We start from the raw sequence: 13,610 nt of genomic DNA on the forward strand, positions 1-13,610 counted from the left end.
TGGCTGTTGGGCAAGTTCATTGACCCAAGTTCCATAGAACTACCTGACCAGTCAGACTTCATTTCTCCCATTAGCGAAAATATTGCATGCATTCACTCTCATCAAGCATCAGGACATAGAACAGTGCCTACCTATGTGCATCATACTTGCAAACATGCACACATCACATTACAGACGGTGTCAAACCATCTCTACAATCCCATACATGGACCGATATTGAGTCATCAAAAGAGGAGCACAGATTCTGGACATTCAGTTAAATGGTAAGGCTACTACATAACCAACCGACAGAGTGAAACCTGTATACATGTGCCCAGAAGTGCGATCAATACTTATGCTGCAAAACTATCCTCGTCCTCAAGCTCAAGCGCAACCATTCAAAGCAGACTCATTACCCACATGAAGAACATGCTCTGGACATTGAGAGCACTTTTCTGCAAGATTTTTGGAGGATGTTCTGCTTCCACTGAGGGGGCTAATTTAGTGGTCAAGGTTGTTGACTACTGTGTTCACCACAGCTGTCAAAGAGCTTGTGTGCCAGCTGCTAGAGGCTTTGTTTTTCGACATCTAAGGTCGATTTGTTCCTGGTATTCCTTGAAACATTCTGGGAAAACAACAGTGTGTTGGAACATCCTTGCTAATAGAGACAGATCTTAACTAATGCTAACCTAATGCAGGAAACATATCTCAAGTTCTTACTGAATATATTCTTCTGTGTTTTCTTTATGTTAGTAAAAGTTTGTTATTCCTGGTACATAAGTGTTCATATTTTGTGTGCTTCAAGGTTTGTCCCAAAAGTTCCTGAAATGATTTTTGGTAGTTGGCAATGCTGGCTGGCAAGGTGGAGCTTCGGGCGGAGAAGTTGATGGGGAATGTAAGCTCCAAAACGAGACCAGTGTCAGTCTCCTGTGGGCAGTTGTTGTGGCAGGGTCACACTCCATGCAGAGGTGTCTACTGCACCCCTGTTGAGCAAAAAATGGACCAGTTTTTATAGCAGCACTATGCAATCATGTTCTCTATGGAATTGGGTAAAAATGGGGCAGGAGACACTCGAAATGCTTCAGAAAGCCTGCCCTTTGTCATCACAAATGGATGACTCGGTGCCAAAAGTGCATCAAGTTGTGGACAAGGCCTGACAATTAAGTGTTCAGATGATTGCAGAGGAGTGTGGAACACCCAAAACAATCGTTCACCACATTTTAACTGGGGATCTTCAAGTGAGGAAAGCCTGCATCAAAATGGTGGCAAAAGCCCTGATGAGTGAGATGAAGGATCAGCTTCTGTTGAAGTGCCAGAAATTGCATGAGAACTATGAAATGGATCTGTAATTTTGGGACAGAATGATCACAGAGGACTAGACATGGATTTGTGAGTATGATCTCAAAACAAAACATCAGAGCAGCGAGTGGCACACCAAGGTGTCTTCTCACCCAAAAAAAGCAAGGATCAGAAAATTGCAGATGAAAGCAATGCTCATAGTGTTGTTTGGCAGAAAAGGTGTAGTTCACAGTAAATTCATGCTACAAGGACAAACAATCAACAAGGACTTTTATTGTCAAGTGCTCAAATGGTTGCGCAACAGGGTTCAATGCACTCGAAAAGAAATTTGCAACAATTGGATTGTACACCATGGCAACATGTCAAGCCACACTGCACTCATTGTCACTGAGTTGCTGGCCAAAATTGATGTGGCAATGCTTCCCTAACCATGGTAAAATGCTGATCTGGCACCAGTGGACTTCTTTTTGCTTCTAAGAATCAGAAGAACACTTAGGGGAACTCGCCATGGGAAGCTGGAAGCAGAAAAAGCAGCTTTGATGACCACACCGAAGGAGATTCCCGTTGACGACTTCCAGGGTGCCTTCAGTGAATGGGTGAAGTGTTGGCAGTGGTGCATCAAAGCAAGGGGAGAATACTTTGAAAAGTTCTGAAAAGATTGTAAACTGATATTGAATAAGTGGTTAACAAAAATTCATTCAGGGAACTTTTGGGAAAGACCCTGTATTTTGGCTGATTTGTTCAAACATGAAAATGTAATTAGCTCAGACAGTTAACACTTAGTCCTTCCGACAAGCTGTAGCAAATGTGTTCAATAATCATTTCTTAAACATGGAAAAAAATATGGAAACAAATAGTTCAAGAGAAAAATCACTGTAGTATTTTGAAAAAGCAAATCTCATGAAATTCAGTCATATGAATGTATCACCAACTTCTCCTTCTGAAATTAAGAAAGTTATATATTCTCTCAAAAATAAAAGCTCAGTAGGCTTTATGGTGTTTCCAACAGAGTGATAAATATTCATTCCCATATAATAAGCCTTGTCTTATCTGAAGCATGTACTGCTGCATCACTCGCTCAAACATTTCTCCAGAGAGATTGAAATATGCCATTGTTAAACCCCTGTATAATAAGGCTACTAATGTAATTTTCCAAAATTTTTGAGAAAGTGATGTGTTATGGAATAGTATCCCATCTGAGTAACAATAACATCTCAGTAAATACAGCTCAGATTTTAGGAGAGTTGCTCAACTGAAAATGCCATTTCCATGTTCACTCAACAAATTTTACAAGTATTAAATAATAATTTGAAATTAATTATAAAACAGTCTAGATCACAAGGCATGTTTATAAAAAGGTGACTGGTTTCGATTACCATATAATCATCTTCAGACCTTCAACCACATCGATGGACAGTGGCTGTGCATGGAGTAGGAACCACTGAATGGTGATAGTCAACTGCAGGGAGCACTTAGAAAAATTGGAGAGAGACCGATCAGAAAGTTGAAAATTTGTCATATTTTCATTCAACATCATATGGAATATATTCTGGGGTAACTTATCTTTAAGAAAGAAAGTCTTCATTGCTCAAAACTGTGCTGCCAAAGTAGTATGTGGTGCTCACTCATGATTATGATTATCTTGCAGACACTTTGATTGCTGGTTCATGGTATATCTATTTCCTCACGAAGTTTCTTGTAAATAATCCTCTTAGTTCCAAAGGACCAATAAGATACATAGTTACATTACCAGAAAAAAATGACATTCATTCCTTACCCATTGAAATGTCATGTTTGTCTGAAAGCAAAATAAAATTTGAAAACAAACTGAATAAATTTCTCCTTGGTAACACCTCTTATTCTGTAGAAGAATTTCTATTATTGTAATGTTTTAAAGGTGATGGGTAGGAATTACTAACTCACATCTATATATTTAAAAAAAGAGCTTATTAATGTTCAGCATGTAGCCATATTTACAAATTAATTTGTGATCAGAATGTAAAATGACTTGTTCCACATCATTTTAATTTATTGTACAAATGATCCTGGAACATGAAACTAACCAACAAACGAACTGATGTACTCCTTGGCATTAAGTAATGCAGAAATTAATGAGGTTTCAGCAGAAGAGATATGAACTTCATCAGTTGCAGTATGAAAATGATAAAGAAGTGATGGGTTATAATTCTTACTTTTTATGTTATATGAAACTTGGTAGTAAATCATTAAAGATGTGCTAAGTATAACAATATTACTTTATATGAAAAGGAAAATTCAAGCAAGAAAACTGTAAAAATTAAAGCTGGCCATTTCTTACCTCCACAAGCCAAAATCTCACCACTGCTAATACACATATTTATAGGTAGAAAAAACTGTTCATACTTAGAGATGGGCGAACTCGTTCATCCCTGGGAACTAGTTCACTGGTGATCACTCTTTTTTGGGAACTGTTCATTTGTCCTCATTCACTGTTCAAATTTGTGCTTGGTATATGGTTCTTATGAGAAATTGAAAATTAGTAGGATAGGTGACTGAAAATGAAAGGTGCCAAGAGGGGGTACTTGCCACCCCCCCCCCCCTCCCCCCCACACACACCGCCTGGAGTACAGAGCTTTTATTCATAACAGAATTCTTACACACTTGTAATTTTCATGATTCTGCAAAACCTCTCATTTAGTCAACTGTAGCATTATGTGGCCGAACGCAGTGAAATAATATAAGGTGGCGCGCGAAAAATTGGCCACAAGTACAGACTGCTCACAATTACGCATGACTTGTTGACCGCTATGAGCAAAATTGATAAACATGTAATAATTAGACAGTGAAGAAATAACAAATAAGCTAATGCAAACAACAACTTCGAAACAATAGAGGACGATAGGTGGGCGACAGTGAGCAGTCTGGTACTCTGGGCCGATTTATCGTGCACCACACTGTACCACTGAAATAATATTGTAGAAGTTATCATATTCTCTTTACAAAATATGACACCAGATACTCAATTATGGAGCATGGGCTTCATTTGGTTCCATAACAATGAACATGCCCTTTTACCTTGGATTAAAAAAAAAGACGGAAAATGGCCCCTTGTGTGTAATGTGTAATAACAATAATATGTTGCCTTTTTTACAAGTATTTCTTCTGCTGTTTATCGAAATAGTGAAGTAAGCTGATATACCATTTTGTTACCTGAAAAGATGACTGTATTACATATCATGTAATTTTTATGTAATTTATATAATTATAAAATACATTTTAATTACCAGTTGTGGATGCTGAATAGAAAACGAAAAGAACCAGAAGTCCCAAAAAAGGTTTGAAACAGATCTGGAATGGGCATGTGAAGCGAACGAAATGAACGACAACTCGATACTGATCTAACTATGAACAGTTGGCAGTGAAACTGCGATGAGTGACCATGCAGAGAAGGACGAGTCCGGCCAAGCGAGACTGAGACTGAGACAGACAGGGATGCGACCAAGGCTGGAATGAGACCGGCCGACATGCCATTGTGGGAACGAGACCAACCATTTCCCATTCCCAGGAATTATAAGTAGAAAGCCGTGACCGAGACCAAGACAGACAGGAACAAGACCGGCCAACATACTGTTGCGGGAATGAGACCAACCGTTTCCCGTTCCCGGAAACTATAAGTAGAAAGCTGTGACCGAAGTGAACATTGAAAGATTGTTCCTTAGAATTCTTTCCTCGCTCCTTCCATTCATCTTAGTGAACCATTCCTTTGGATCCATTAGTTCGCGAGTGATCCATCTCTAGTTCATACTTCCTAGAATTGTTAGTTCCTTCCTCAAAAGGAGAAGAAGGATAAATTCGTGGAAGTCGGCCAAGTCGCTCAGTTCAAAGGAACCAGCAGCTCTGGAATGAACATTTTTTTTCTCCTTATAAATATGTCTATCTGCAAAGGAACTAGCAGCTCTGGAAGGTATGAACATTTTTTTTCTACTTATAAATATGTCTATCTGCAATACTGAAGTTTCAGGTCCTGAAGGTCCTCTTTCCTATATGAGAAAGGGCCCTAACTGTTCAGAATAATTTTGTATACTTGTAAATGTGCCCATCAGCAGTATTGGAATTTTGTCTCATAAAGGTAAGGAAAACATTTTACATTTTTAAATGCATTAATATTAATTAAAAAAAGGAAATATGTATTTTCATACAATTAGTGTTGTAGGAGCTTAAAGTGCCGTGTCTGAACTGAGAATTTGTTGGTCATTTAAATCTTCTGATCTATATAAGTGGTCTACAGAGGAATTTCTACAGCTATGACTTTTGTGTAATGCATACTTCAATAATACTGCAACACAAAAATAATAAGAGTATGATGATCAGCATTTTGCAGGAAGAAAGTCATTGGTATCCTGCAATTAGTTTAGTTACACTGCACGTGCCATATGCCGAAAACCATAAGTGTGCGCACATGCTCGTGTATTATTGTGTGTGTGTGTGTGTGTGTGTGTGTGTGTGTGTTTCTTTTTGTAAGTGTGTTTTGGAAAACTTTTGATGTTTATATAATGTCATAGGACAGTCGTATGGTTTCTTTTAGATACTTCTGAAATTAATTTGTATATATCATTAACTGTTACATAAAGTGAAAATAAACAATATGTCATGATATTTCTTGTGCTACTACCATAGTGTTTTGTTGCCACAGTTTTAGGTGTCAGTGTTACCATTCTTGCTACAGAGTGTCTCATTACTATTATGATTATTGGTAGCCTTCTTTGTTATTAGGTTTCAGTCTTCCCAAGGAGATGTTTTCTCAGTTGATATAACTGGAGATTCAGAATTCAAATATTGTCGGGTTTGGGTTAATATACTTGATAGGAAAGATGGGAGCTACATTGTGAGATACAAACTGTATCATACTTGCTTAAATTTGAAAATAAGTGTAAAATACAAAGGCAGAAATGTTGCATCATCACCATACACATTCAAAGGTATTTAGATCAACTTTTTTATTTCTTCTTACACTGTCTTAGCATCACTGTAATGATTAGTATATCTCGCCTGTTTCATTATTATTCTGATATTAGAGACAAAAACTCATTCATATAACTTCACAAATAATGGGCAGAGAGAGAGAGAGAGAGAGAGAGATTTAGTGTTTTCTAGTCTACTTTATAAAGCAAGAATAGTGGTAAGGTCCATAAGTATCATAAAATACCTACAAAAGACATATCTGAAGTTTTCATTACAGCATCCTCTGTCAGAAGCTAAAGTACAACTGTTGTGCAGGGAAAAATGCAGGAAGCTGAGTAGCATAAGGGAAGAACAATTTGTGATGTAGCCATCGTTTGGTAAAAAAAATTTGTCCACCAGGACTCAAAGTTATGGTAACATTTTTCTCTTCTGTGACATGTTTGTAATTTTTTGTCCTCATGCACTGACTTTAGCTCCTAACAAGGGAAACACTAAAACCATTTGATTTTGTACAAACTATAATTATTTTAGAAATTATTAAATAAGTCCTATTAATGTTTGCGTCTGCACTTTATGTTGTTATTTTTAGTTTTTTGTCATCTGTTGATCAATTGTGTCTGATACTGAACAGCGAATCACTTGCCTTACCACACTTCGTGAAAACATTGTTTGGTTATGTGATGTTTGTGAGAAGATTATTTGAATATAACTAAGTAAAGAAAGCATCTGAGTTAAACACTTTGTCCAATAAACAAACCAGATTAATACACTCTTATTCCAAGAAATTTCTGCAGGTTTTGAGTCAAGTGCAAAGCCTATATAGAAGACTGGCAGTTCTGTGCCAATGTAGATTGTGACTGTCTGGACTTGCAGCACAGGACTGAGAGCTGCAGGGTGGGACACTACATCTTCTTTTTCTGAACAAAATGTATTTTTGTTTTTGACCATGTAGTTTTAAAAATTATAAAATGTGACCAGTTCATAAGGGTGATGTAATTCAGGTATTTATCTTGTCGTCTGCTCATTGTCCTAGAATTCTTCTCAAGAACAGGATTCGGATCTAAAGTCCATGCTGAAGCATGTTATATGGATTAAGTAAAAGATACAACCTTACACTTTTCATTGCATTTTTATTGCACAAAGTGGCACAAGCGATCCGTCAAAAACCTCTGATCAACAGTGCTCTCTAGTGAGCCAACTATCTCTGTTATACAGGCTTTTCAACAATTACTCACTTGTTAGCAACACCATTTTTAGATATTACAATTAAAAAGTATGACATCAAGTTAATTTGACGTGATTACAAAATTGTTTCAAATATTCTGATCAGTTTCAGACATACTGTTCAGCCATAAAACACTGTTATCACAGAACTTTACATCAAATAAGCAGAATCAACAACGCATTTCATAGTTTTCTTAATTATATGAAGATGAAATTAAGCACAGCTTTCCAGTCATGTTTTTGATATATACTTGAATAGACAATTTTATTAGTGTTTATGGTAGTTCTGTCTTTTATATAGAAAGCAGATTTTGATGATCTGTTGTCATGCTTTTCATTGCATAATTCCACAAATTGTCTTAATTAATTTGAAAATTAGTGACTTTCAGTACATACAAACAACTGTCAGCTGTATAAGGGAAAGATGACAATGCAAATTCATGCTGGACTGGGACTTGAACCTGAATTTTCCACTTTAACTGCTTCAGCTATCTGTGCACAACTCATGCCCATATCCAGACTACCACACATCATAGTTCCTGCATCACAACCTGTACTTGTACACACATTATGTAATTGCTGTAAAGGGGAGGACATTTTAATTGCTAGTCACTGGCTGGTATCGACGTTTGGACCAGTGGCTGTATTTATGCATCCACGCATGTCTGAAGGAACATTGCATCATTCTTAACAACACAGCGCTGCAATATCATAATAGCAGGTATTTTGGCTAACAGATGAAAATAAGTAACATTGCATTACATGATTTCATTATATGGTAATTAGAAAAGAATGCAGTAATTTCAGACATTCGTACCCAATGATAGAGTTCTATGGGTTTGATGTGTTGATGCTTCATAATCATTTGTATTTTATATCATCCACAAGGTAGAGATTACTGGTACTGAGATTATAATTATCTTGTTAATTGGAATGTGGATGATAACTTGTCCTCAATGAGGTAAGAGTTATGGTATATATTGGGACAATATACTTCTACATCTACATCTACATCTACATGATTACTCTGCAATGCACATTTAAGTGCTTGGCAGAGGGTTCATCAAACCACAAGCATACTATCTCCCTACCATTCCACTCCCAAACAGCGCGCGGGAAAAACGAACACCTAAACCTTTCTGTTCGAGCTCTGATTTCTCTTATTTTATTTTGATGTCCATTCCTACCTATGTAGGTTGGGCTCAACAAAATATTTTCGCATTCGGAAGAGAAAGTTGGTGACTGAAATTTCGTAAATAGATCTCGCCACGACGAAAAACGTCTTTGCTTTAATGACTTCCATCCCAACTCGCGTATCATATCTGCCACACTCTCTCCCCTATTACGTGATAATACAAAACGAGCTGCCCTTTTTTGCACCCTTTCGATGTCCCCCGTCAATCCCACCTGGTAAGGATCCCACACCGCACAGCAATATTCTAACAGAGGACGAACGAGTGTAGTGTAAGCTGTCTCTTTAGTGGACTTGTTGCATCTTTTAAGTGTCCTGCCAATGAAATGCAACCTTTGGCTCGCCTTCCCCACAATATTATCTATGTGGTCTTTCCAGCTGAATTTGTTCGTAATTTTTACACCCAGGTACTTAGTTGAATTGACAGCCTTGAGAATTGTACTATTTATCGAGTAATCAAATTCCAACGGATTTCTTTTCGAACTCATGTGGATCACCTCACACTTTTCGTTATTTAGCGTCAACTGCCACCTGCCGCACCATACAGCAATCTTTTTCTAAATCGCTTTGCAACTGATACTGGTCTACAGATGCCCTTGCTAGACAGTAAATTACAGCATCATCTGCGAACAACCTAAGAGAACTGCTCAGATTGTCACCCAGGTCATTTGTATAGATCAGTATCAGCAGAGGTCCCAGGACGCTTCCCTGGGGAACATCTGATATCACTTCAGTTTTATGATTTGCCATCTATTACTACGAACTGCGACCTTCCTGACAGGAAATCACAAATCCAGTTGCAAAACTGAGACAATACTCCATAGGCCCACAGCTTGATTAGAAGTTGCTTGTGAGGAACGGTGTCAAAAGCTTTCCGGAAATCTAGAAATACGGAATCAACTTGAGAGCCCCTATCGATAGCGGCCATTACTTCGTGCGAATAAAGAGCCAGCTGTGTTGCACAAGAACGATGTTTTCTGAAACCATGCTGATTACGTATCAATTGATCTTTCCCTTCGAGGTGATTCATAATGTTTGAATACAGTATATGCTCCAAAACCCTACTGCAAACCGACGTCAATGATATAGGTCTGTAGTTCGATGGATTATTCCTACTACCCTTCTTAAACACTGGTGCGACCTGCGCAATTTTCCAATCTGCAGGTACAAATCTATCGGTGAGTGAGTGGTTGTATATGATTGCTAAGTAGGGAGCTATTGTATCAGCGTACTCTGAAAGGAACCTAATCAGTATACAATCTGGACCTGAAGACTTGCCCGTATCAAGCGATTTGAGTTGCTTCGCAACCCCTAAGGTATCTACTTCTAAGAAACTCATGCTAGCAGCTGTTTGTGTTTCAAATTCTGGAATATTCCATTCGTCTTCCCTGGTGAAGGAATTTCGGAAAACTGCGTTCAATAACTCCGCTTTAGCGGCACAGTCGTCGGTAACAGTATCATCAGCACTGCGCAGCGAAGGTATTGACTGCGTCTTGCCGCTTGTGTACTTTACATACGACAAGAATTTCTTCAGATTTTCTACCAAATTTCGAGACAATGTTTTGTTGTGGAACCTATTAAAGGCATCTCACATTGAAGTCCGTGCCAAATTTCGCGCGTCTGTAAATTTTAGCCAATCTTCGGGATTTCGCGTTCTTCTGAACTTCGCATGCTTTTTCCGTTGCCTCTGCAACAGCATTCTGACCTGTTTTGTGTACCATGGGGGATCAGTTCCATCTCTTACCAATTTATGAGGTATGAATCTCTCAATTGCTGTTGCTACTATATCTTTGAATTTGAGCCACATCTCGTCTACATTTTCATAGTCAGTTCAGAAGGAATGGAGATTGTCTCTTAGGAAGGCTTCTAGTGACACTTTATCCACTTTTTTAAATAAAATTATTTTGCATTTGTTTCTGGTGGATTTGGAAGAAACGGTATTGAGCCTAGCTATAATGACCTTGTGATCACTAATCCCTGTATCAGTCGTGATGCTCTCTATTAGCTCTGGATTGTTTGTGGCTAAGAGGTCAAGTGTGTTTTCACAACCATTTACAATTCGCGTTGGTTCGTGGACTAACTGCTTGAAATAATTTTCGGAGAAAGCATTTAGGACCCTCTCGGAAGATGTTTTCTGCCTACCACCGGTTTTGAACAAGTATTTTTGCCAACATATCGAAGGAAGGTTGAAGTCCCCACCAACTATAACCGTATGAGTGGGGTATTTATTTGTTATGAGACTCAAATTTTCTCTGAACTGTTCAGCAACTATATCATCGGAGTCTGGGGGTCGGTAGAAGGAGCCAATTATTAACTTAGTTCGGCTGTTAAGTATAACCTCCACCCATACCAATTCGCATGGAGTATCTACTTCGACTTCACTACAAGATAAACCACTACTGACAGACACAAACACTCCACCACCAATTCTGCCTAATCTATTTTTCCTGAACACTGTCTGAGACTTTGTAAAAATTTCAGCAGAACTTAATTCAGGCTTTAGCCAGCTTTCTGGCTTTAGCCTATAACAATTTCAGCTTCTGTGCTTTCTATTAGCGCTTGAAGCTCAGGGACTTTCCCAGCACAACTACAACAATTTACAACTACAATTCTGACTGTTCCTTGATCCAAGCACGTCCTGTATTTGCCATTCACCCTTTGAGATTGCAGCCCACCCCGTACTTTCCCGAGGCCTTCTAACCAAAAAAAAGCGCCCAGTCTACGCCACACAGCCTCCGCTACCTGTGTAGCCGCCAGCTGAGTGTAGTGAACTCCTGACCTATTCAGCGGAACCCAAAACCCCACTACCCTATGGCGCAAGTCAAGGAATCTGCAGCCAACATGGTCGCAAAACCGTCTGAGCCTCTGATTCAGACCCTCCACCTGGCTCTGCACCAAAGATCCACAGTCGGTTCTGTCAACGATGCTGCAGATGGTGAGCACTGCCTTCATCTTGTAAGCAAGATTGGCAGCCTTCACCAAATCAGATAGCCGCTGGAATCCAGAGAGAGTTTCCTCAGATCTGGCTGACTAAAGGGATAAGAATATCTTGTAGAACAAAGTGGCAATTATATCAAAACGTTAGAAACAGTCAAAATCTAAATGCAGCAGCCCATTACAAACAGTATTGTAAGGTGCTTAAAAAAGTTATTAGGAAGGCAAAAAGTATGTGGTATGCGGATAGAATGGCTAAGTCTCAGGATAAAATTAAAACCATATGGTCAGTCGTAAAGGAAGTGTCTGGTCTGCAGAGACAGGTCGAGAATATAGAATCAGTGCGTAGTGGGGATGTCCGTGTTACTGATAAGTCGCATATATGTACAGTACTTAATAATCACTTTCTGAATATAGCAGGTGAACTAAATAGAAACCTAGTCCCAACAGGGAATCATATAGCGCTCTTAGAAAAAAGTGTTCCGAGACTGTTACCTGAAATGCTCCTCCATGATACTGACAAGAGGGAGATTGAGTTAATAATTATATCACTAAAGACCAAGAACTCTCATGGATATGACAGGGTATCTAGCAGAATACTGAAGTATTGTTCCACGTATGTTAGCTCAGTACTTAGCTATATCTGTAACTTTTCCTTTAGGAGTGGTCGGTTTCCTGACCGATTAAAGTACTCGGTAGTGAAGCCACTTTATAAAAAGGGAGACAGGGATAATGTTGACAATTATAGACCTATTTCTATGCCATCGGTGTTTGCTAAAGTTATCGAGAGGGTTGTATATACAAGGTTACTTCAGCATTTAAATTCACATAATTTGCTGTCAAATGTACAGTTTGGTTTTAGAAATGGCTTAACAACTGAAAATGCTATAGTCTCTTTCCTCTGTGAGGTTTTGGACGGATTAAATAAAAGGTTGCGAACGTTAGGTGTTTTCTTTGATTTAACGAAGGCTTTTGACTGTGTTGACCACAAAATATTACTGCAGAAGTTGGAACATTATGGAGTAAGGGGAGTAGCTTACAATTGGTTCGCCTCCTACTTTAAGAACAGAAAGCAGAAGGTAATCCTCCGCAATATTGAGAGTGGTAATGATGTTCAGTCCCAATGGGGCACTGTTAAATGGGGCGTTCCCCAAGGATCGGTGCTGGGGCCACTGCTGTTCCTTATTTATGTAAATGATATGCCTTCTAGTATTGCAGGTGATTCAAAAATATTTCTGTTTGCTGATGACACCACCTTGGTAGTGAAGGATCTTGTGTGTAATATTGAAACATTATCAAATAATGTAGTTCATGATATAAGTTCATGGCTTGTGGAAAATAATTTGATGCTAAATCACAGCAAGACTCAGTTTTTACAGTTTTTAACCCACAATTCAACAAGAACTGACATTTTAATCAGACAGAATGGGCATGTTATAAGCGAGACGGAACAGTTCAAGTTCCTAGGCGTACGGATAGATAGTAAGCTGTTGTGGAAAGCCCATGTTCAGGATCTTGTTCAGAAACTAAGTGCCGCTTTATTTACCATTAGAACAGTATCTGAAATAAGTGACATTTCAACACGAAAAGCAGTATACTTCGCATATTTCCATACGCTTATGTCATATGGTATTATTTTTTGGGGTAATTCTTCTGATTCAAAAAGGGTATTTTCGGCTCAAAAACGGGCTGTTCGAGCTATGTATGGTGTAAGTTCGAAAACCTCTTGTCGACCCCTATTCAATAGTCTGGGAATTTTGACATTGCCCTCACAGTATGTATTTTCTTTAATGTCGTTTGTTGTAAGCAATATTAGCTTATTCCCAAGAGTTAGCAGCTTTCACTCAGTTAATACTAGGCAGAAATCAAATCTGCATGTGGAATGCACTTCCTTGACTCTTGTGCAGAAAGGAGTGCAGTATTCTGCTGCATCCATTTTCAATAAGCTACCACAAGAACTCAAAAATCTTAGCAGTAGCCCAAACACTTTTAAGTCTAAACTGAAGAGTTTCCTCATGGCTCACTCCTTCTATTCTGTCGA

At 38.6% G+C, this 13,610-nt stretch overlaps 1 protein-coding gene across 1 annotated transcript in view; it reads left to right on the top strand.

Annotated features, from left to right (window-relative positions):
* LOC126456994 (protein O-glucosyltransferase 2-like) overlaps positions 1 to 13,610 on the top strand; it is a 93,472-nt gene that overhangs the window by 34,300 nt on the left and 45,562 nt on the right. The window contains exon 2 of the mRNA XM_050092958.1: positions 6,031 to 6,236. Within this exon, the coding sequence (XP_049948915.1) occupies positions 6,031 to 6,236 (206 nt within the window). The remainder of the gene's footprint in view (positions 1 to 6,030; positions 6,237 to 13,610) is intronic.

This window comes from Schistocerca serialis, chromosome 2 (genome assembly GCF_023864345.2).
Source record: "Schistocerca serialis cubense isolate TAMUIC-IGC-003099 chromosome 2, iqSchSeri2.2, whole genome shotgun sequence".
Lineage (NCBI taxonomy): Eukaryota > Metazoa > Arthropoda > Insecta > Orthoptera > Acrididae > Schistocerca > Schistocerca serialis.